At 57.7% G+C, this 23282-nt stretch overlaps 1 protein-coding gene across 1 annotated transcript in view; it reads left to right on the forward strand.

The window, feature by feature from the left end:
• Positions 1-19563, forward strand: part of Apcdd1 (APC down-regulated 1) — a 37745-nt gene extending 18182 nt beyond the window's left edge. Inside the window, exons 3-5 of the mRNA XM_076837025.2 lie at positions 3709-4240; positions 16714-17035; positions 18514-19563. Of these exons, the coding sequence (XP_076693140.1) occupies positions 3709-4240; positions 16714-17035; positions 18514-18962 (1303 nt within the window). The 3' untranslated portion in view covers positions 18963-19563. The remainder of the gene's footprint in view (positions 1-3708; positions 4241-16713; positions 17036-18513) is intronic.
• The last annotated feature ends 3719 nt before the right edge of the window (positions 19564-23282 follow it).

Here is a 23282-nt window from a genome sequence, read left to right on the forward strand (position 1 = left end):
TGTGCAGGAGGTCTGGGATGCAGAGGGCAGGAGGGCCTGGGATGTAGTTAGGAGGAGGGCCTAGGGTGCAGTGGCAGGAGGGCCTGGGATGCAGTGGGGAGGAGGGCCTGTGATACAGTGGGGAGGAGGTACTGGGATGCAGCAGGCAGGAGGGCCTGGGATGCAGTTGGCAGGAGGGCTTTGGATGCAGTGGGCAGGAGGGCCTAGGATGCAGTGGGCAGGAGGGCCTGGGATACAGTGGGCAGGAGGGACTGGGATGCAATGGGCAGGAGGCCCTGTGATGCATTGGGCAGGAAGGCCTAGGATGCAGTGGGCAGGAGGGCCTGGGATGCAGTGGGGAGGAGGGCCTGGGATACAGTGCGCAGAAGGGCCTGGGATGCAGTGGGCAGAAGGGCCTGGGATGCAGTGGGCAGAAGGGCCTGGGATACAGTAGGGGGGAGGGCCTGGGATGCAGTGGGGCGGACGGTCTGGGATGCCGTGGGGAGGAGGGCCTGGGATGCAGTGGGCAGAAGGGCCTGCGAAGCAGTGGGCAGGAGGCCCTGGGATACAGTAGGGAGGAGGATCTGGGATGCAGTTGGGAGGAGGGTCTGGGATACAGTAGGGAGGAGGGCCTGGGATGCAGTGTGCAGAAGGCCCTGGGATGCAGTTAGCAGAAGGGCCTGGGATACAGTAGGGATGAGGGCCTGGGATGCAGTTGCGAGGAGGGTCTGGGTTGCAGTAGGGAGGAGGGTCTGGGATACAGTGGGCAGAAGGGCCTGGGATACAGTGGGCAGGAGGGCTGGGATTCAGTGGACTGAAGGGTCTGGGATGCAGTGGGCAGGAGAGCCTGGGATGCAGTGGGGAGAAGGTTTGGGATGCAGTAGGGAGGAGGGTTTGGGATACAGTTTTCAGGAGGGCCTGGGATACAGTGGGCAGAAGGGCCTGGGATCAGTGGGCAGAAGGGCCTGGGATACAGTGGGGTGTAGGGCCTGGGATGCAGTGGAGAGGAGGGTCTGGGATGCAGTAGGGAGGAGGGTCTGGGATGCAGTGGGCAGGAGAGCCTAGGATGCAGTGGGCAGAAGGGCCTGGGATGCACTGGGCAGGAGGGCCTCGGATGCAGTGGGGAGGAGGGTCTGGGATACAGTGGGCAGAAGGGCCTGGGATACAGTGGGCAGAAGGGCCTGGGATACAGTATGGAGGAGGGCCTGGGATGCAGTGGGGAGGAGGGTCTGGGATGCCGTGGGCAGGAGGGCCTAGGATGCAGTGTGCAGATGGGCCTGGGATACAGTAGGTTGGAGGGCCTGGGATGCAGTGAGGAGGAGGGCCTAGGATGCAGTGGGCAGAAGGGCCTGGGATGCAGTGGGCTGGATATCCTGGGATGCAGTGGGCAGGAGGTCCTAGGATGCAGTGGGCAGAAGGGCCTGGGATGCAGTGGGCAGGAGGTCCTACGATGCAGTGGGCAGAAGGGCCTGGGATGCAGTGGGCAGAAGGGCCTGGGATGCAGTGGGCAGGAGGGCCTAGGATGCAGTGGCCAGAAGGGCCTGGGATGCAGTTGGCAGAAGGGCCTGGGATGCAGTGGGCCGGAGGGTCTTGGATGCAGTGGGCAGGAGGTCCTAGGATGCAGTGAGGAGTATTGCCTGGGATGCAGTGGGCAGGAGGGCCTGGGATTCAGTGGGCAGGAGGGCCTGGGATGCAGTAGGCAGGAGGGCCTGGGATGCAGTGGGCCGGAGGGCCTGGGATGTAGTTAGGAGGAGGGCCTAGGGTGCAGTGGGGAGGAGGTACTGGGAGGCAGTGGGCAGGAGGGCCTGGGATGCAGTAGGCAGGAGGGCCTGGGATGCAATAGGCAGGAGGGCCTGGGATGCAGTAGGCAGGAGGGTCTGGGATGCAGTGGGCAGGAGGGCCTGGGATGCAGTGGGGAGGAGGGTCTGGGATGCAGTGGGGAGGAGGGCCTGAGATGCAGTGGGGAGGAGGGCCTGGGATGCAGTGGGCAGAAAGCAGTGCTGACAAGACTAATCATCAAGAGGCTCTTGGCAGCCTCCGTGACCTGGGTGTTGCTCACTCTCTCCTCTCTCCTTGGAGGAGAGAGCTGGAGTGTCTCCTCACCCCTGTGGCTCCAGTACTGGTGCCTGCAGGACCACTGTGTCTTACATCCATAGGATGTCATTTGACACTAGGTGACAACTTTCTATTGCCACGGGTACCCCGTGATGTAGCTTTCTCTCTCTCAGGTCTCAGCTGAAGAACTAGCATGTTAGCGGTTCTGAGAAGGCCTGAGTGGCTTGATGTAGCTGTGTTGTGTCAGCTCAGCCCAGAGTCTCTGTTCAAGTTGTAGACAGGAGCAGGGACTGAAGGCCAGCTCTGGTGAGCCGAGAATCAGGACCAGAAGCTGGGATCTCACAGAAGCTCATGGACAGGCTCTTTGGCCAGTGATTTAAGGAGTTCCTCCTGTTATTTGGCTTTTCATCACTGTGACAAATGCCTGAGAAGACAGCTCTAAGGAGGAAAAATTTATTTTGGCTCATGGTTTCAGAGTTTCGATCCATAGTCTGCTGGCTCCCTTGCTCTGGGCCTGAGGTAGGCAGAGCAACGTGGCGGAAGGGCATGGCCAAAGGGCACTGCTCTGCTCATGGCAGCTGGGAAGAGAAGACAGAAAGGGCTCAGGGGCAAGAAATCCCCTCCCAGGGCCTACCCAGTATCTACTCCCTTCAAGCAGGCCCCACCTCCTCCTGTTTCCACCACCTCCTGAGAGAATCCACTCAAATTATTAACCCATCCAGTGGATCAACCCACCGCTGGGGTCAGAGCCCTCGTGATGCAATCACCAGAAGCCGCTGTGCACCACTGCATTAGGGCCCAAACAGCTTCAACACACCAGTCTCTGGGGGACGCATTGCATACCCTGGTTCTACACCTCTGCTGCCCTGGTGGCAGCTGGAGCAGTGCAGAGGCCCAGAGCTGAAACCCCAGACACCTTTGCTGTGGTTGCCAATCTGAGTGTCCTGGTCAGGACCCCAGCCTTTATCTAACGCCCCCGCAAAGGGCACTTCCTCCCTGTCAGCCCACACAAGCCAAAGGGACCCTTGTTCCTGGTGCTTATTAGCTTCCCTTCCACTTAGTGGCCTCTTCCCCCCCCAACCCCCCCCCCAGAGGGAAAATCCCTTTTGAATGGGTGGGAGGGAGGTGAATTTGCCTGCAACCAGGGACTAGGTTCCCTTTCAAGACAGTGTACATCTTGCCTCTGCCTGAACTAAACACAGTCCCTTAAATGACATTTCGTGAAGTCACCCACTTTTGATCCAGAGAAGGGAATTCCTTTGCTAGGCCTGCTCCACACTCTTCTTCCTTATCCAGGAGGAAATGTCCCTGTGAATAGGCCCAGAGCCAGGTCTGAGGAGCCTGGGCTCCCCCGGCCTGTTCCCCAGTGAACACAGACTGGTGCAGTGCTCAGAGCAGTCCCTGGAGCCCTGCTTCCTGGATTCATGCAGTAGCTGGCCATGTGTCCTGGCCTGTACCTACATTTGCCCAGCTGTAAAATGGGGTGATAATCATATGTAACCCCTGGCTGGTGTAAGGGTTCAAAGAATTGGACCTGTAGGCCTGCTGTGTAGACAGCGTGTTGTGTATGCTGCTGCTGGCATGCATCTCTCCCCCAGTCTTGGAATCCCCACCTCTCCTCCCTTGTCCCTCCCCCTGCCCTGGGCTTACCACCTCTCCTCTTCTCTCCTCCAGCTGCGAGGTGCGGTCTGGGCCAGAGTTCCTTACGAGGTCCTACAGGTTCTACCACAACAACACCTTTCAGGCCTACCAGTTTTACTATGGCAGCAACCGGTGCACAAATCCCACCTACACCCTCATCATCCGTGGCAAGATCCGCCTGCGCCAGGCCTCTTGGATCATCCGCGGAGGCACGGAGGCCGACTACCAGCTACACAACGTCCAGGTCATCTGCCACACGGAGGCAGTGGCCGAGCAGCTCAGCCAGCTGGTGAACCGCACATGCCCAGGCTTCCTGGCCACCGGGGGCCCCTGGGTGCAGGACGTGGCCTACGACCTGTGGCGGGAGGAGAACGGCTGCGAGTGCACCAGGGCCGTGAACTTCGCCATGCACGAGCTGCAGCTCATCCGCGTGGAGAAGCAGTACCTGCACCAGAACCTGGACCACCTGGTGCAGGAGCTCTTCCTCGGGGACATCCACACAGACGCCACCCAGCGGGTATTCTACCGGCCCTCCAGTTATCAGCCGCCCCTGCAGAATGCCAAGGTAACCCTGCTGGCCGCAGCCCTGCACCTCCTCCTACTAAGCCAAGCAGGTGGCCCTTGGTAAGGGCATGTCACAGGTGCAAAGGGACCCGTGACAGGGAGCGTCCATCTCAGGGGAGGGACAGACCAAGATGGGACTGCAGGAGAAGAGAGGAGGGCTGGGGGGTGGGAGAGGACAGCCAGGCAAGAGACCTGGGGCTGCCACCAGCTGGCTTTCTGTGACCTGGGGCCTAGGTATGCCTGTTTGAAGTGGTTGGCGATGTGGGTGACGGTCCTAGAAATTTTCTGGCACTAATGTCCAATAGCGCTCTTTTGTGACTCCCAGAGCAAAGCACAAAGGAAAGGACATCACAGCCACGCTTGGCACAGAGACCAGATGACAGCTGCCAGTCCAGCTCTGGCGGAGGGGGAGGGGCCACAGGAGGAGACGGTGAAAATGGCATTTTAGGTGTCACAGAGACCTTCCCGTTACTGCTTTGGGTGTGCACAGTGGCCTCGGGGATGGATGCTATTAGGACCCTTCTGGGCACAGCAGGCAGCCGAAGACGGGGGTCAGGTCCCCATGATCTCCCACTTGTGAGTTTCGGCGTCAGGACTTGAGCCTGGACCTCTTTCCTGCAGATGCCCACTTCTTTCTACCTCACCTCGTGAAGTGGGAAGTCACTGTGTAGGAAGGGAGGACCGAGCGGGGAGGGCAGGAAACAAGGATCACCATGGCTCTCTCTCTTCCCAGTGACACCGCAGTAATTCTGGGGGATTCACAGGCTCAGAACGGTGGTCAGCGCTCAGCTGCCCGTGTCCAAGGCCCCAGGAGTGCATGTGCGTGGCAGCGGGAGCAGGTTGAGCAGGTTTGCTGCAGTTCCTGGTGTGTCCCCCAGCCGTCCCCCAGGGCTTTGGTGGAACACTCTAGAGCAGTAGCTGCCATCGCAGGCCAGCTGATGTCTGGGATGGCTTGTTCACCTGTGACAGTCGTCTTCCTTAGAGGTCTCCTGAGCTCATGCTCGGCTGGCCGGGGCATCATGGAGGACCTGCTCTACCACAGGATGCCCGCCCGTGCCCTTTTCTCTTTTAACCTGTTATCGTGAGTTTGTGTAATGAAAGCGACCTTGCTTACGATCATCGCCCCATGGAGGACGACGATCTTCTCAGGGTGTGGCCAGTGTGCAAGTCCCTGCCCTCCCTGGGCTTGCGGTGCACCTGCAGGACGCATGGTGCTACCAGGCTCCTGACACAGTAGCCGGGTTGGCTTGCTCTGACCTGAGGATTCAGGGGCACTGCAGAGGTGCCGTGAGAGGGCCCTTCCTGCCCCGCTCCCTCACGGCAGGTGTGGGAGTTTCCAGGAGTGCTCAGGGAGGTCTCACAGGGAGGAGCCCAGAGCTCTGCCCCTGTGGCCTGCCATCTCCAGCAAGGGCCTGGCGAGGAGGACCAAGGTGGTGCCTGGGCACGGTGGCCCTGGGCCAGGCGTTGCTGGGCCACCTGGAAAACCATGGAGCTCGTGGGCTTCAGGCACATTCTGGGACTTTGCGGTTGATGGTGTGATCTGGAGTCACCCTGGAGCCCCCAGCCACACAGCACCTCTCCTGGCATCTCAGCAAGTAGCTGCAGCAGGGCAAGAGGACTCTCATGCCCTCAGCTGGGCTTCTCTGAGTACAGTGCAGCCACTCTCCGAGAGCCCGGGTGGCAGTAGGGACAGTGTCAGGGATGAAAGTGGCCCCCAGGTCACCCAGGAGTCCCACCTTGGCCAGCAGCACGCCCCTCCCACTGGCTCCCCCAAGCCCTGTTGAAGACCTGCCAATGGGCAGAGCCCTCTTCGCGCCTGCTTCCTCTCCAGCAGAGTCCCTAGAGCAGCCAGACAGCCAGGACTCGGGAGAGGTGAGGCTGGGGCTGAGCCAGAGGCTGACTTACCCCAGGGGAGGCAGGTGGCGCCCCGTGCCTGACCTCAGGTGCTGCTTGCCCCTGCCCAGGTTCAGGTGGCTCTCCTCTCCAGCATGTGCCCCTGTGGGCTCTTTGATCCCTTAGCTCTATGTAGAACTGAAAGTGTGCAGGAGTGACCCACCCACCCCTCCTGCCAAGCTTTGGCCCTCCACTTGCTGGAGGTTCGGGTGACTCCTTAGGGAGGTCCTGCAGGTCAAGTCCACATCCCTGATCCCAGGAGCTCCAGGGGAATCCTCCTGGCCACTCCCCTGGTCCAGCTTGGGAGGACCCTTCTCTGTGGCTAGTGTCCCTCACGAAGGGGAGCTAGTGTGCCACCACGCACTGGAGGGCCTCGGAACTGGCATGGCAGTTGTGATGCTGATCTTTATAGAATCTTTATAAACAAAAATGTCGAGGAGTGTTTTGTTTTGTTTGTGATGCTGGGAAAGCGTCTACCACTGAGCTACGCCCCCCGCCCCCCGCCCTAGAGCTGGTTGTTTTGGGTTTTTAAGCCATCATCTGGATAAATGGGCAAGAAGGTGGACACAATGAGAGCTGTCCCTGCCCCAGTCCTCAGCCTCAGTCGACTGGCACTGGTACTGTCTGACCTCTTACAACCCTGCTTTGTCTTTGCTACAAGATGGTAGGAATATCAGATCCAGTGGGGTTACCCTCTGGGTACTGTCTGGCCTCTGTCCCCCTGTGTCCATCCGTGGCTGGTGCCGGGGTGTGGATGGTGGTTGATAGGGACATCAAAGTGTGTGCCCGGCCCGACAGGAAAGCACTTCCTTCTGTCTTCTCCTTTCCCCTCTGCTGAGGCTGGTGTGGGGACATGTACCTGGATTCTTAAGAAATGGACTTCGAAGCCTCAGGCCGGATTCCCTGACTCCAGAAATATGAAGGGTGGAAAGAACTTGGGGAACTAGATGTTATCTAGGACGTACTAAGTGACCCAGTAGATAAAGAAAGCTGCAGACTAGTCCCGTGGATGCCACTTGATCAGACCAGTGAGAGGAGAGGACAGGAGTCAGGCACAGGAACCGTGACCACCGAGAAGGGGCCAGGAGATGGGGATGGCTGGGCCCGCGTTATTTTCTCACCTTTGCAGTTTGTGCCGTGATCTCCTGTTACCCAAACACCATCACCACACAAAAGTAAAATTACGGAAAACAAAAAGCACAGCTGGAACTCCGAGGAACGCAGAGGTCACGCAAGCGCTGGCGGCCTGGCGGGGAAGAGGGCCTGGGCTTCCAGAGCCAGCCAAGGCCAGGGCCCTGGACTAGCACGGCTGCCCAGCCAGCATGGCCAAGGCTGGCCGGCGTGGCTCTGAGACCTGAAAGGGCCTTTCTTCTCCTGTTGACCCTCGCCGTGTACCTCTTGGCCCGCGGCGTACTGCGGAGTCCTCAGGAAATTCTCAGATCCTTCCCAGGAAAGCCACGAGGAAGAGCAGATGGACCTGGCCGTCGGGGTCTGTTTGAGCGCTGGGCCTGGCGAAAGCCCCGTGGGCACTGCTGCAGCAGGTTGTGGGGTTCTGTGGCGCCTGGCCCAGGATAGGAGGAGCCAGGGAGCGTCTCCAAAGACCCACAGCCTGCCAGGAGGAGCCGGAGCTTCCTCCTTGGAACTCTGTGCCTCCCCTAATGGCTGGTCCACAGAGACCTGGCTGAAAATTAGTTTAAATACTAAATTGAGTTCGAAACCACTAGTCTCAGCCCCTGTGGAAACACCAGGTAAAAATAGAAATGTCCAGCCGGCTTGTTTTTCTAAGCCTGATGCAGTTTCGCTGTGAGACTCTGAGTCTTTTGGCAAATAAATTATGTTTGCAGAGATTCAGGTACAGAGGGCGCTCTCAGGAGGCAACTGGCCACTCTTCATTAAGAAAAACCACGGGGGCCTAAAATAACCCCACGGAAGATGCTGTGCTTGAATGGAGTCAGCGCCCGGCAGCCCCTGCCCCTGCAGAGCCTTCAAGCCCTGCAGTGGACGGGTGGGTGCAGGTCCATTCCTGCAGCGATAGAATCCAACGGTAATTAACAGCAAATGATTGCCAGGACCTGCAGAAACGCCAGAGCCTCAGGATCAGACTTGTAAGCAAATGAAATTGGTCTTTCTCCAAAACCCTGCACTGGCCCAACGACGGGGTTGTAAATCAAGGGGGCTGTCTGAAAACCAGACAGCTTCCCCTATCCGTGTATCTTAAATATTCTCCCCCTGCAGACTTGCAGCCGCGGGGCTGGGCAGTGGGAGGAGAGCACAGGGAGGAGAGCTCTCGGAGGCCGGGCCCCGCCCGAGAAGCAGCAGCACTGTGCTCCCTGAACCGTCCGCCTGGCTGTCCATCAGCGTGGGTTTGCAAGGCCTCTCTCCTGTGGCAGAGCACAGTTGGCCCTGTGGGCATCAGTTCCAGGACACCACCCAGCACACACCAAACCCGTGGGTGCTCAAGTCCCTTAGGTAAAGTGGAGTAGCTTTTGCATGGACCCTACACAGTCCTCCCTGTGCCCTTGATCATCTCCAGATGACAGGTCCTGTGGTGTGACTGCTAGGTAAAAGTCCTTGGTACTGTATGGTTTAGGGAATCATGACAAGAAAAAGGTCTCCATGTTCAGAAGAGGTAGATTTTTGGCAATATTTTGATCCACAGTTGATTGAGTCCTCCGATGTAAAACCCACAGATCCAGAGGGATGATTGTATATGATAAATACCAGTGAACCATGCGACTTCCCGATGTTGGGGACATCAGAGGGACTTTGGCAGGGGCTCTCTTTGGGTATGTGCCTGCTGTGCTCCTGGTGGGGGGTGTCCGTGGGGAAGGGGAGGGTCCAGGGGCTTGTAGAAGCTCCCAGGTGCCTTCTCTTCCTGCCTGTGGGGGAGGAAAGGGGCTTGCCAAGGGGACGGGAGACAGAAGAGGGGCTGGGGGACCCGAAGGCCATGGGGTCGCACCTGAAGTAGCCTTGGGGGCCAGTCCTCCTGCAGGTGAGTCATGGAGGACGCGCTCCTGGAAGCAGTGCTCAGCCAGCAGCCTGCTGTGTGGGAGGAGAGGGCAGCCGGGTCAGCAGCCCTGACCACGGGGTTGCCCGGGGTTGCAGTGCCCGCGGCGGCTGCGGGGGCTCCCAGCTGCGCAGTCATTACAGATACAGATCGTCGTATCCCTTGACTCCTCCCGAGTGTTTGGCAGGCAGACAGGCAGGCAGGGTGGCTCTATGTGAGGAGTTGGACGACCAGGAAAGATTTGTTGTCAGAGACAGTGCCAGGGGTAAACATTTCATCCCTTAAAAGGCAAGAACGTTGAGAGGACAGGGCGAAACCCCAAGCAGCAGGAAATCGGCCGTTTATAAAGCGTGTTAACTCCTGACTCCTCGGGTGTGAGCTGAGCTAGTGGGGACCCAGGGGGAGGAAGGGGCTAAGCCGGGGGTCCTTGGGATTCGCAGCCCCCTTAACTCTTAAAATTAATTGACTTTGATTATTTAAGTGAATTAAAATACCTAAGAGTAGAAGAAAGAATCAAGTGGAAATGAATACAGATTTTCTTGCGTCACCCATCTGAAAGTCAGGCTCCCGGTGACCAGCTTCTTCCTGTCCTTGTCTCCTCGCTGTCGAGTCCCGCGGGTCTGAGCAGCAAGGGGAGGCCAGATGGACTTTTGTGGGATTGTCCACGTTTCCTAAAACAGCAAAGGCCTTGTGAGCTCACTTTCTAGATGGCAAGCTTCTCAGAAGACCCATTTCTAGAAGTATCATGTTGCTCCTGGGGACCCCTGAAGTGTCCCTTCTGAATTCCAGCTTGCAGAGAGTGTTCAGGTGACTTTGATTCCCCGCTGCGTTCAGCAGGCGAATAGATAACACGGTGTCTAAAGTGCTTCTCTGTTGCTGCAACAAAATACCTGAGATGGGTGATTTGTAAGCACAGCGGTTTAGCTAGCTCCTGGTTCTGGAGATCGGGAAGTCCAAAAGCGAGGTGCTGGCACCTGGTGTGGCTCTGTTGCTCAGTCCTAACGTGGCAGGGTCATCGCCCGGCCAAACAGAACACGTGTGCCCGCTGAGGCTCTCTTCATCCTAAGGCCCTGCCCCATGACTCACCTGACCCTACTGACCGCCCAAAGGCCCACCTTGACATAGCATGAACATGAAGTTGGGGTCACGTTTCAAGTGTGTGGACTTTGAGGGGACGCATCCAGACTCGGGCCCAAAGGCGGCAATCTGACTTCACCCTCCTCTCCTCATCCGCCTGGCCCAGGCCCCTTCCTAGATGCCTGTAAGAGGCTGTGGGTTGCTTTGCAGGGTCCCCATGACTCTCTCTGAGTCCCCTAAAGCATAGGCCCGCCTCCTAGGGGGTGACCTACTGCCTGCGTCAGTGCCAGCCCCCTGCAGGAGGTGCCCAGCAGTACCCAGGCTGGAGGGTTGGCAACCACACAGAGTCCCATCTCCCGGCTCTGGAGGCTGATGTCTGAGCAGGGTGGCAGCGTGGCCGGGTGCTGGTGGCTGACATCTGAACAGGGTGGCAGCGTGGCTGGGTGCTGGCGGGCCTCTGCAGGGTGCAGGTGCCTTTTCCAGCCCCTCTTTCTGAAGGCACCAGCTCTACAGGTGTGGCTCCACCTCGTGCCCTAGTCACCTCCCGAGGCGGCCCCATTCCACCTGTCCTCGCTCTGGAGGCCTTTCCTCCTCCTGGGGACCAGGGTTTTAATTTCGAGGGCACTAATGCTTATGGCACGTGGACAGCCAGCCCAGCAGCCTGCACTTAAAGTCACAGTCACAGGGACACGACCCTCTTGGCCCAGCTCTTACCTCCCTCTCCTGAAAGCAGAACCATCCTGATCCCTTCCAGTGCTCGAGGTAGCCCAGGTCCAGGGCTCCTAGATCCCCAGATCTGGAAAGCGCCCTCCATGGGGGTCAGCTCCTATGGGAATGAATGCCGCCCCACAGCTCTCTCTCCACCAGTCAGGCAGGGAGCCCTCCCTGTGTACAGCTCTGTGTGGCCATCGTTCTGCCCACATCCCAGGAGATATGAGAGAGAACTCCAGTACAATGGAGAAGACCCTAGAAGGACACACGCAAAGGGTCATCAACAGCAGAAAGGCCACCCAACATGACAAACTGCAGCTGCAGGCAGAGCCCTAGACACGGGCCCTCAGCCCCTGCAGCTTCTGAGAAACAGGAAGGTGTTTTTGCCCATGGAGCAAAACCCTGGGAGAGGAAGTTCCCATCACCTGTCCCCACTTCCCCTGGAACACAGCTTTTAGTCCAGAGATGCTGCTTCTGGAGACTCAGGTTGTGTCCAGCCTGCTTCTGTGGTCCATCTGCTCACAACAGGATCCTCTGGAGCAGTGCCTCCATTCTGGGGAGAAGACGAAGAGGAGTGGACCCAGGAGCAGAGGTTGTTGATGGAGAAATAGGTGTTGGCAGGAAACCGGAGAGAGCCAGCAGAGTCCCCACTCGTCCTCGCCCTGGAGGCCTTTCCAGGGCTGGAGCCTTGGGAGGGACATCTGTTCTTTCAGGACCCTAGCCTGAGAGGCAACACAGGGCAGGAGGCGGGACTCAGCCAGTCCCAAGACCCAATGGGCATCCCAAGGCTTTTGGCTTATCTGATCCCTTCTTTTCCCTGTGCTTTGTTGCCTTGGCTGGAAGATGTCCCCTGGTCTCTGTGGGAGCCTGGGACTCCAAGACAGCATGCACTGGAGCCCCCTGGATCCAGGGTCCTCACTGCAAAGTACAATCATGTGACCAGGGAGTAGGCAGGGTCAGGCCAGCAGAAGAGGCAGACTCCACCCTGCCTGACAACAGCACTCACCTAGAGGGTGGAAGGTATGGGTTTCGTTTTTAGAATAAGCTTGATTTCTCCTTTTAGAGATTTCTTACATAGGGATCTTTTTCCTTCTCCCTCCCCCCTTCAAATGAAACTCCCCCGCCTTTTCTGCAATGCTGGGCATCAAACCCAGGACCTGAGCATGCTAGGCCAGTGCCCTACCACTGAGCTTCACCCACAGCCCCTGTATCAAAGCTTTTTATAGCAGGCGGAAGAGTAGCAACTAGGAAGCACGTTCTGACCTTCTGCTTTTAACCTTCAAATATTCCAAGTATAGAAACTCTGCCTTTAAATGGCCCTGTCTAGTATCCAGGGGAATGGGATCCTGTAGATGCCAGCTCAGTGAACCTGGGAAAGGACACTTCCCACTGAGAATCGTGTCACAGCATGGATCAAAACCAGAGAGTCATTTCATGAAGCAGATGACATTTCACAGGCAGAGCCGTTCGCTCCACACTCCACAGGCTGTTCTGTTTCCGCCTGCCAATCATGAGAGGCTGCTGTTGAAGGAAGGCACAGTACGAAGACACAGGTGTCCGCCTCACGTCTGCTTCCCGGGGATTGTCCCTGCAGGTCTCTTAATTTTTATTTAAGCCAGCGATCAGCCATACCTGGGCCCTGGCTGACAGCACCCACAAACAGGCCCAGGGACCCCATCGTCTCTGACATCTTTGGCTCCCCATGGTACCCAAAGGGTCATTCAGAAACTAGCTGTCAGCAACCCCTCCCCAAAACCAAGAAGCTTAAAAACAAGCGGTGGACTTGACCTTCTTCAAAGAGGATGTACAAGTGGCCAAGAGGCCCACGAGAAACTGCCCCGCTTCTCGGGGCACCAGGGAAGCAGAATTAGAACCAGCGGGGGGCACAAGTCGCCCCTCAGGGTGGCTCTTAGCAGACAACGAGAGTTTCCTCAAAAACACAGCCCTGTGACCGGAGGCCAAGCTGTGCTGTTTCTGGGGGCAAACGCAAGAAGGTTGAAGGCCAGAAGGCCAGCACTCATACTCAGTGGCCCGGCCTTCTGGCCGCATCTGCAGCCAATGGCTGGAGCTGAGTGGCTGTCAGTCAGCAGATAAAGGGACAACAAGACTTGTCCCCCACTCCCTCCCCTCTCTCCCTCTCCCCACCTCTCCCCCCTCCTTCTCTCTCTCTCCCCTCCCTCCCCTCTCCCCACCTCTCTCCCCTCCTCCTCTCTCTCTTTCCCCTTCCTCTCCTCTCTCTCTCCCTCCCAGCCTTCCTCCCCCTCTCCTCTCCCCCTTTCACTCCCTGTCTCCCTCTCCCCCATCTCCCTCTCTCCCCCTAACCCTCCCTCCCTCTCCCCACCTCTCCCTCTCTCTCCCCTCTCCCCCTCCTCTCTCCCTAACCCTCCCTCTCTCCTCCCTCCCTCTCCCCACCTCTCCCTCTCTCCCCTTCTCTCCCTCTCCCTTTCCCCCCTCTCTTCCCACCTCTCCCTCCCCCTTCTCCCCTTCTCCCTCCCTCTCTCCCTCCCTCACCCCTACTCTATACCTCAGTGGAACATTATTCAGCCTTAAAAAGGAAGGAAATTGTGACACAGGCAATAACCTGGATGAACTTGGGAGATATTGTGCTAATGAAACAAGCCAGTCCCCACCCCAAAAAATCTATGTGTCTGTGTGATCGCATTCATAAGAGATACCCAGAGTAGTCAGATTCAGAGAGATGAGTGGGTAGGGCTGTGGGCCGGGCACAGGCAGTGTTCAGTGGCACAAAGCTTCAGCTGGGGAAGGTGCAGAGCTCTAGAGAGGGAGGTGGCCAGGGCTGCCCATCAGTGTGAGCGCACTCAGTGCCACTGATTAGGCATTTTTTACTACAGTGAAACAAAAGGAGCAAAAGGAATTTAGGGGGACCAGCATGTACCAGCCAGGTCCTAGTCCCTGTGCACTACCCTGAACTCCCAGACCCATGGAAGCCAAGGCTGGCTGCTTTTCTCTGCCACCAACAGAAGCACCATCCATGACCAGCATCCTCTTGAGATGACCTCTGGCCAGCCAGGTTCTCATCTGGAGCTCAGGACCCCTGCCTGTCGCTCTTAAAGCAGAGATCCTCTGAAGCACCAAGTACAGCACTCAGGCGTGGTGCTGTTCTGGACAGCCTGGGTCACAGCCGTGTCCACCACCCCTCTCCTGGACCTTCTCCTGACAAAACCAGAGGCCTTAGCCTCACCCGCAGCATTGCTTGCAGAGCTAAGATCCCTTCTTCCCCGTCCAGGCGGCCTTCTGAGCCTTCCCTCAGTTGACACTGGTATTTGACGGGAAAACCAAATCTTTCCATGGATTGAGACGCTCATCTTCCAGAATGGCCAGAAACGAAGTAGGCACAGTTGATGTTTTAAACTTCGGAATCACAGACGGAAGACCAAGTTGTGGGGAGTGGCTGGGGTGGTCGGGTGATGGACAAAGCCCAGGCAGCCCCTAGGACTGCAGGGACAGAGGCCAGCACGCGTACGTGCTGGCTGTGAGCTCCAGAAGGGGGGCCTGTGGCCCTTGTGGAGGACTTAAACCCAGGGGCCCCACCCTTCTTGCTCCCACTGAATGTGGTTCCTCTTTCCAGAATGGGGCAGCCCACACGGGTGGTACCTGGCCAGGTGCTGGTCCCTGTACACCCTAAATGTCTCTGTGAACAGAACCAGGAGAGGATCCCCCCTGTCCTGTGAGATCTTAGTGAGCTGAGTGCAAGTTCTGGGCTGGGTTTCTCTGGCCAGTGAGGGACTGGGAGCCAGGACAACAGGCAGTTGGTGAGGACTTTGCAGGCCACCGAGATGTCCCAGCCCTGACGGAAGTGCAGGACCCCCGCTGGGCATGACAGGCATTTCGTTAACCTTCCGTTCTGGACTTTAAATGTCAGAATCTGTCTTTGAAGGTGAACATTTCAGAACTTGCAGCCAATAGTGATTGACTAGGGGAATGGCCCAGAATGGGGAGCAGGCTGCTTACCTGGGCTTCACCCCAAGCAGGTGTCCTGTATGAGAACCTTGGCCTGAAAGTCCTTCTTTCTGGCAGTTATGCAAGTGACCACAATGCACGAAGGAGGAGGTTTTAACAAGTGAGAGGCTCTCCCAAGGCCACAGCCATGAAGCCGTGGCTGGCCCCTGGCCTGAACTGCCCTGGTGGGCCATACCTGGGGTCTCCCTGAGTCTCACCGTGGCCTGCTGAGGGCAGCTCCCTGCTGGGCTCAGGCTGTACAGCAGTGTGAGTTCTCCCTTGTGTCCTCAGAACCCTCGAGGAGGCCACGGCAACAAAGCACCCAGGCCCAGGGTCATCATGGGCCACAGCGCATTAGCAAGGAACACTCCCAACCTGCAGCTCGGCTCAGCTGAGGAATGCGGAGTCCCACTCCTGAGCCCAGGGAGCTGCTGGGTGGGAACTTGGAGGGGACAGCTGGGAACCTCTACCCTTGCCCACCCTCTCCAAAACAGCAGCGTCCCCAGTCGTGAGGCGCCTTGCTGACTGGGTCTCTGACTTGGGGAGTCAAATGCTGGGCTCAAGCAGACACCTGCTTGGGCTGGAAGATGGGGCTGGGGAGCCAAGGTGCCCGGGAACGGGAGCGGCCTGGTCCCCTGCCCACGGCAGCCCTGATCAGAGGGCAGCGTGACTCCAGAGGTCGGTGTTCTGTGAGCCCCATGGGCTGGGACTACCCTGTGGGTGCCGCTCCATGTCCAGGGCAAGGCAGGCCCTGGCTCGGAGGTGCCCTGGGACTTGGGCCATACCCGCTCTCCTGATGTCCACACCCTCTTGACAGTTTGAAGGGTGCAGGTTAGTGGGATTCCTTACACCCATGATGTGCAGCCCTGTCCACTCCCAGCCGGGGCTTCCTTCATCTTGCTGACTGGAAACCGCCCAGCAGACCCCACACCCACCCGTCCTCCCCAGGCCTGATGGCCACCATCCACTCTTGCCTCTGAGTTTCACGGCTCCAGGCTCGTCCTTTCCCTTGGCTCATGTCCTCAAGTCCATCCATGTGCTGGAAGGTGTCAGCGATATTCAGTGTGAATAGAGGCCCGATTGGTTTCTGTCCATTTGTGGATGGGGCATTAGTACACACCTTTTGTTCCTGTGAATAATGCTGTGACCGCAGGTATGCCAGTTTGCATCCAGGGTGCCTCGGGCATCCGAGTCCTTGTCCAGGGCCCCTCAGCATCCGAGGCTGCATTCAAGGCCCTGCAGGCATCCGAATCCTCATCCAGGGCCTCTCAGCGACCGATTCTGTGTCCAGGGCTCCTCGGGCGTTTGAGTCTGCATCCTGGGAGCCTCGAGTGTACCAGTCAGCATCCAGGGCCCTTCAGCATCCGAGTCTGCATCCAGGGTCCCTTGGATGTACCAGTCCTGGTCCAGGGTCCCTTAGGTGTACCAGTCAGCGTCCAGGGTGCCTCTCTTGCTTGGTAGCTGTTGGCCAATCTGAGTGGCCGCCTCACTGTTCTGAAGGACTCCGCGCTGTTTCCACCAACAGGACACAAGGGTTCTGGTTGCCACACACCCACCAGCACTTGTGGGTTGTGGGTTTGTGATTGTGGCCATCCTTTGTGGTCTAGAAACCTGCTAGGAGCCTAAAGAGAGCCCCTGTCACAGTTGGGCCATTAGACAGGTCTGCCTGCCGGGTGTTTGCACACACCCTCGTCCAGCACACCTGCACCTCTCCTCGGGCACCGCAGCCTGACTCCTGGTGCCCCTGGGGAGTTTGAGTGATAAGTGATAGGGACCCAGCGTGGGGGCTCAGCAGTCTCTGAGACCCCTTGGTTTCCTGCCCGCAGAACCATGACCACGCCTGCATCGCCTGTCGGATCATCTACCGGTCGGACGAGCACCACCCTCCCATCCTGCCCCCCAAGGCTGAGCTGACCATCGGACTGCACGGGGAGTGGGTGAGCCAGCGCTGCGAGGTGCGCCCCGAGGTCCTCTTCCTCACCCGCCACTTCATCTTCCACGACAACAACCACACCTGGGAGGGACACTACTACCACTACTCGGACCCCGTGTGCAAGCACCCCACCTTCACCATCTACGCCCGGGGCCGCTACAGCCGCGGCGTGCTCTCCTCCAGGGTCCTGGGTGGCACCGAGTTTGTGTTCAAAGGTAGGCGGCTGCCTGTGCTGTCACCAGGCTTCAGTGGGGCCCCTCCTGCTGAGGATGCTGGGGAAATCAGAAGGCCACCTTCAAACACCCTGAGCCCCTCCTGCTCGCAGCAGGCCCGGGTGCTGGGTCTGGTCCTGTGGGCTCCAGGGTGGCAGAGGTGCCACCAGGTTGGCAGTTGTAGGTGTGGCCCAAGAGGCTGTTACTGCCAGTGAGACTCATCTGCGTTTTCTTTTTGCCACCACCTTGTGGCCATCCTGAGCTGTCCCCCTGAGAGCCTTGTGCTTGCTTATATGCTGAGTGGGCAACAAGGAGTGACTGTTAGTGACCCTCGGCTGCTCAAAGTTGTCACCTCCCAGCTAAGGTGGCCCTGCGTGTGAAAGGTCATCCTGGGGAAGGCGGTGGGATCAGCACTGGGGAGTTCAGGCTGGGTACTGTCACCTAACAAGGAGGCCTCAGGACCTCAGTTTGAACCTCTTTGAATATCCAGTGTCAGCTCTGTCGTGCCACCTGGGAGGGCCTCCCTGTGGGTTCTAGAGCTGTTGGCTAACGTGTTCTGCCCACCCGGGCCCTGCTAGAGAGAAAGGTTTGCTCCCCAGCACAGGAGGCAGTGGGCCGGCTGAGAGAAAGCACCTCTCCCCACAGTCCCCTCAACCCCTGTGTCCCCAACAGGAGCTGCTCCCCTGGGGCAGCCGGCAGAGCCTCGCCACTGGCTGGGGTTTCTGTGCCTGCCCTTCCTGCTCACTCACTTTAGATGCCCGACTTAGGGGCCTGCTGTTAGTTCATGAGATGCTGAGGCTAATACAGACATCTGACGCTTTTAGACATGGCCACACTTTTTCATCAAAACAAAATTCCAGCTTTTATTGAATATTCTTGCCTCCCAAACAGACAGCTCAGAAGTCTCCCACATAGGCTGATGCTAAACCCAGAAGCCTGCTCAGCCGCAGACTGGGCTATGCATTTGCGCCTGAGGGTGGTCTGTTTCCTGGCCACCCCTGCGGGGTGCCGTCACCCTTCAGGATCCACGGGGAGTTGGCTCCAGGACCCCCAAGATTCCCAGATCCGAAGTTGCTCAAGCCCCCATGTACAGCTGTGTAGCAGTTGTGTGACCTTCAGTCCCCGCTTCCTTAATAAGGAGCCTCCCTAGGAGGCTGGTCTTGCCTAAGACGGTGTCAGTGCTGGTCCTTTGGGGAATAGGGAAGAGTCTGCTTTCCATCAGACCCGGCTCCCCCACCCCGTCTTGGGACTGGAAGCCTGGGTGGCCTGGGAGGTTGTCTTCCCTGTGACTCCCACTCAGATGACATGGGGACTCTTCCCCCCTGAGAGTGCTTCAGGCCTGCCGGGCCAGCTAGCCGGGGAGGGAGCTGAGGCTTCGTTGGAATGGAGTATCCCCAGCATTTGCTGGGTGAGCACCTACCCCCCGCCGGCCCGCCATGTGTTATCCCTTGGAGTCACAAACTCTCCTCTCTCCTCCACAGTGAATCACATGAAGGTCACCCCCATGGATGCGGCCACAGCCTCACTCCTCAACGTCTTCAACGGGAACGAGTGTGGGGCCGAGGGGTCCTGGCAGGTGGGCATCCAGCAGGACGTGACGCACACCAACGGCTGCGTGGCCCTGGGCATCAAGCTACCTCACACGGAGTACGAGATCTTCAAGATGGAGCAGGATGCCCGGGGGCGCTACCTGCTCTTCAACGGCCAGAGGCCCAGCGACGGGTCCAGTCCTGACAGGCCGGAGAAGAGGGCCACCTCCTACCAGATGCCCCTGGTGCAGTGTGCCTCCTCCTCGCCCCGAGCAGAGGACTCGCCCGAGGACAGTCGCGGTCACCCTTACGGCCGGGCACCAGGAGCTGCAGCCTGGCCACTGCTGCTTGCCACTCTTGCCACCCTTTTGACTCTTCTGCAGTGGAACGTCCTCAGATAGAAGTTTTTAGAAAGTTATATTTTTCTAAGCCAGGATTTCTTATCATTTACAGATTTTCTTTACAAAAAAGGAAAGACATTGATTCTTCTGATGCACTTGAAAGCCTGAGGCTGTCCCCTCTGCCCTCCCTCCCTCCAGCCCTGAGTGGTGACCAGCTGGTTTGAAGTCTCTGCTTTGAACTCCAGCCAGCCAGATCCCGATTGCCCTTGGGGTCTGCAGATGGCCTGGCTTCGGGCTGGCACGTTGGGAGAGCAGCGGGCAGAGAGCGAGGTCCTCTGGCCCTTGCCCTCCTCAGTGTTGTTGTGTTTCTGAGTTGAGCTTAGAAGAAGCAGCTGTCCAGTTCCCACTCCTGCCCTTTACCACGGCTTCCCCCAGCCTCCTTGAGACAGTTTTCCTCTCTGCGTTTCCTGGGCTGGAGAGCTGGTCTGGGACCGCCCTGGAGACCCCGGGTGTTAATGAAGAGGGTGTGGATGTGTACACAGGAGAGCTGCGAGGTTTAGCGAGACGGCTTATACAGCGTTTGTGCAAAAAAGGAGAGTCCACGAGTGTGGGAATGTTGAGTGGGAAAATGTCTGTGATTAAAATTTCAAAGTAATTTAAACCATTTGTACATCAGCATTTTCACTCTGAGAGAGGAGACTTGTCCCATGCTGGTGCCGGTGGCAAGCCGCTTCTTTGTCACCCTCGCCGTGGACGGGGTGGTCAGGATGTGGCAGAAGCAGACCTGTCGCTGGACAGACAGGAGCAGCGGGTGCAGGGTGTGGGTAGCATGTTAATTGCCACACGAGCCACAGAGACAGTACCTATTTGTTGCACAGTTTCCTCCTCGAGGGGGACCCCGGTCCCGTGCCCTCTGCTGGGTAGAGCAGAGGGAGCCCCACTCTGGCATCTCTGCCATCTTTAAAGACAAACCCAGAGAGGCCAAGCTCGGCACTGCAGCGGCTGGCTCTTCAGAGGGTGCAGCAGGAGTTGCCCGTGCCAGGTGCTGGGTGCCCCTGGGTGTGCATCCTCCGATCACTGGCCAGCCAGCATGGCTCGGGTTCCTTCCTACCCTTGGCCTGGGCTCCGTCCTGACTGTGAGTTTCAGGGCCACTTATTCTGAGTCAGCTTCTCTCACAGTCGTCAGGAGAGTGGGTGTTCAAGGCTGCCCAGCCCTTCGAGTTATTGCAAATGGTGCTACCTAGACACCAAGTGCTCTTGCTCTTAGAGACCAGCACGGGAAGGTGTGAGTGATGGGAAGCTCGTGGAACTAGGAGTAGATGCTGAGACCCTGGTCCTGGCTTTGGGAGTCGCCTCATATTTAGAGTGGACTTTGTAAGACGCCACGGTGTCTGGTGTGTTGTGAGGTACAGAGATGGCATACAGCACCAGAGTACTTTATGTTTAGATTATATTTTAGTTCGTGGTGCATACCCAAGGGGATATATCAAAATGAAAATACTAACTTAATGTCTGCCAAGTTTAATAAATAATGAAGCCAAAACTACTCCCCAAAATGCATTTTATCTTTGGACCTTTTTAATTAATACTGATGCTGTCATTCAGGAATAATAAAACTTCACGGGAGACTGTGCACCCAGCACTTACCCAGTGACAGACACGTAGCCACTCAGCCCACCGCCGTCATTACCTTAGCTGTCTGTCCTTAAAAGCCTACCACATACCTACACATCCCCAGGTACATGAGTGTATGAAAGTCCTGGGTGACATGGAGTCCCGGCGGTCACATCACGTGCTGAGTCACATCATGTGCAGTCACATCACGTGCTGAGGCAGTGTAGGTCAGTGGACAAGGACCAACATGACTTACCACAAATGCTGACCCCCAGGCTGACACTGACACCACACCCCCTTGTAAGTTGGGTCTCGCCTGGTTCATGTCACGCCAGCACCCGTGGGTATCTCTCACTCTAAGCTCCTCTGCACACCCCACGGTGAGCTTCCCAGAACTTTGAAGACACGGGTCCTCTAGACGTGGGTCAGCAACACTGCCTGGAAACCAAGACGGGACCTGAGGAAAGGGATGCCGGCTCCTGGAACATTCTATCTACTCCACACTCTCAGGAGCAGGCGAGTCTCTTCTATTCAGTGGCTGGGAGTTCTCTATGAGGTTTGGAGAGAGGATAAGAAAGGGAGGCTCTAGCAGACCTGCTGCACCTGGGTGTCTTGACTCATTGCTGCAGTAGAACACCTGAGTCCAGGTATCTTAAAAAGAAGAGAGGTTTGCTTTGACTCACAGTTCTGGAGACCAGGAAGTCCAAGGTCAAGTGGCTTCTCTGGCAAGGGCCCCTATACATGGTGGAAAGCGGAAGAGCCAGCTGCTGTGTGTGGGAGAGGCAAGACATGAGGTGTAGCTGGCCCTGTGATAGCCACTCCCATGCTGACTAGCCTAGGCCCTCCTCCCAAAAGGACAGCATCAATGCATTCCTGAGGGCTCCCCAGGCCCCTCCCAACCCAGCCGATGAGGACTGGGGTCAGTCAGCTGTTCTTCAGCAACAGTAAAGTTTGGAGGGAGTCAAGACTTCACCCTCTCCACCCTCAGTGACCCTGGGCTCCCAGGACGTGCTCCGAGTCCTGGGACCCAGCACAGGCCCGAGGGTTGCTCTTCTCAGGCCCCCTACACTGGTGTCCCAGAGCAGCCACTCACATCCTGCCCAGCCTCTGTGACCTCATGTGGCCATCGCAGCAGTCCCCTCAGCGCTCTTGTCCTGTGGCCAGGGGGTGACATGGCATCACCCTACACTAAGGACCCCACTAGACCAGGGACAGTCCAGCATGTCCAGGATAGGGCTTCACACCCCTGATGGAGGGACTTGAGAGGAAGACCGCGGTTTCCAGTGAGGAGAAGCCCAGCTGGTAATCAGAGGGCCACACTCTGCTCCACGCCTCTGAAGTACACCCCGAAAACCAGCGGAGCTTTCACACCCTGCAGTGTCTGGTTCTGAGATGGCCACCCAACCCCATAAGAGGCCAGGGGCGTGGCAATGGGGTACAGAACCCCACAGTGCACCTAGTTAGTAAGCAGAACCCCATCCCCAAAGGAACACGCACCAGAGCCTGGGTGGGTGATGAGTAGGGGCGGTGGGGACAGAGGGGGGACAGAGGGAGCCCAGAGGCCTGCCACCCACACAGGTGTTGCTGGCCTCTTGAGACAGCTGAGCTGCCCTGCACCCAAACCTCCTCACACAGAGGCACCTGCGGAAGAGCAAATGAGGGCGTTTGGAGGGTGTTTCCCCTGGTTCCCAGACGGGGGTGCAAGCCTGCTTTTCTTCCGCAAGAGAATCACGTGTGTAACAGAGCGAACTCCTCAAGTCCCTGGGATGACCTGGTGTTCCTGGTTTACAGGGCAGACAGCCACCAAGGCAAACTTGGGCCCCTGTTTGGTCACAGTCCCCTTTATCCTTCCCCTGGTGTCTCAGTCGGCAGATGCAACACTATCTCGATTTAAAAGACAGAAACAGGAAAGTTATGAGGACAGTATGGCCTCTGGCTTCCCCATTGGCTGAGATGTGAACACAGTGACACACTTGTGCCGTCCCACCCTGCCCAGGAGACCTCACTGAGAGCCAGTGGCAGGCCACCCACAGTGTGGCCTACCCTTCACTCAGGGCACGGTTATGTCTAAGGCAGGTGCGGGATGGCCATCGGCAGGGCGGTGGCTCCGCTGAATCCCACCACATCGTGAATAGCCCACTCTGTGGCCGGAGCCCCTGAACACCCCTGTGCCCTGAGACACTGTGTGGGTGTCCCTGAGCAGAGAGCCGCAGGGGCCCCCAGGCCTCCAGGCTGTGCCGACCCCCCAGGAGCTCAGCCTTCATCTCCCTGTGCTGGAGGGCAGTGAGTGCTCTGTCCATTGGTAATGAATAAGGAATTATGTGATCCTTGTTATGTCCCAGTGAGTCACTTCCTCTCAAGTGGCATTAATAGCAGGGGAGTCCCTCGGGGTGGAAAGCATGCTCTCTGAGGATTCTGGGCCTCTGAGCCCAAGTCTTGCTTCTATAGCTCAGACAGATGCCAGGACACCAAGTCTGGACCCTCCAGAGGACCAAGGTGATCACAACCAAGTGTCTCCAAAAACGCCTCCCGTCACACTGTCCTCCTGGTCCTCCTGTCTCCTGAGCACCACGCTCAGGCTCCCCCAGAGGAGCAGGCAGGTCACGCTGGTACCCTGGCATCCACTGGTGGCCACTGAGAAATGAAATAGAGCCGTTTTAAGTCTCAGGCCCAGCATCACAGATATGAAAGAAAACAGTTAAGTACTCCCAGGGGCTTGGTTGACAGCTCCTGAGAAGAGCACTTCTGAGAGTCCCTGAAGGGAGC

The sequence above is a fragment of the Callospermophilus lateralis genome, chromosome 17 (assembly GCF_048772815.1).
Source record: "Callospermophilus lateralis isolate mCalLat2 chromosome 17, mCalLat2.hap1, whole genome shotgun sequence".
Lineage (NCBI taxonomy): Eukaryota > Metazoa > Chordata > Mammalia > Rodentia > Sciuridae > Callospermophilus > Callospermophilus lateralis.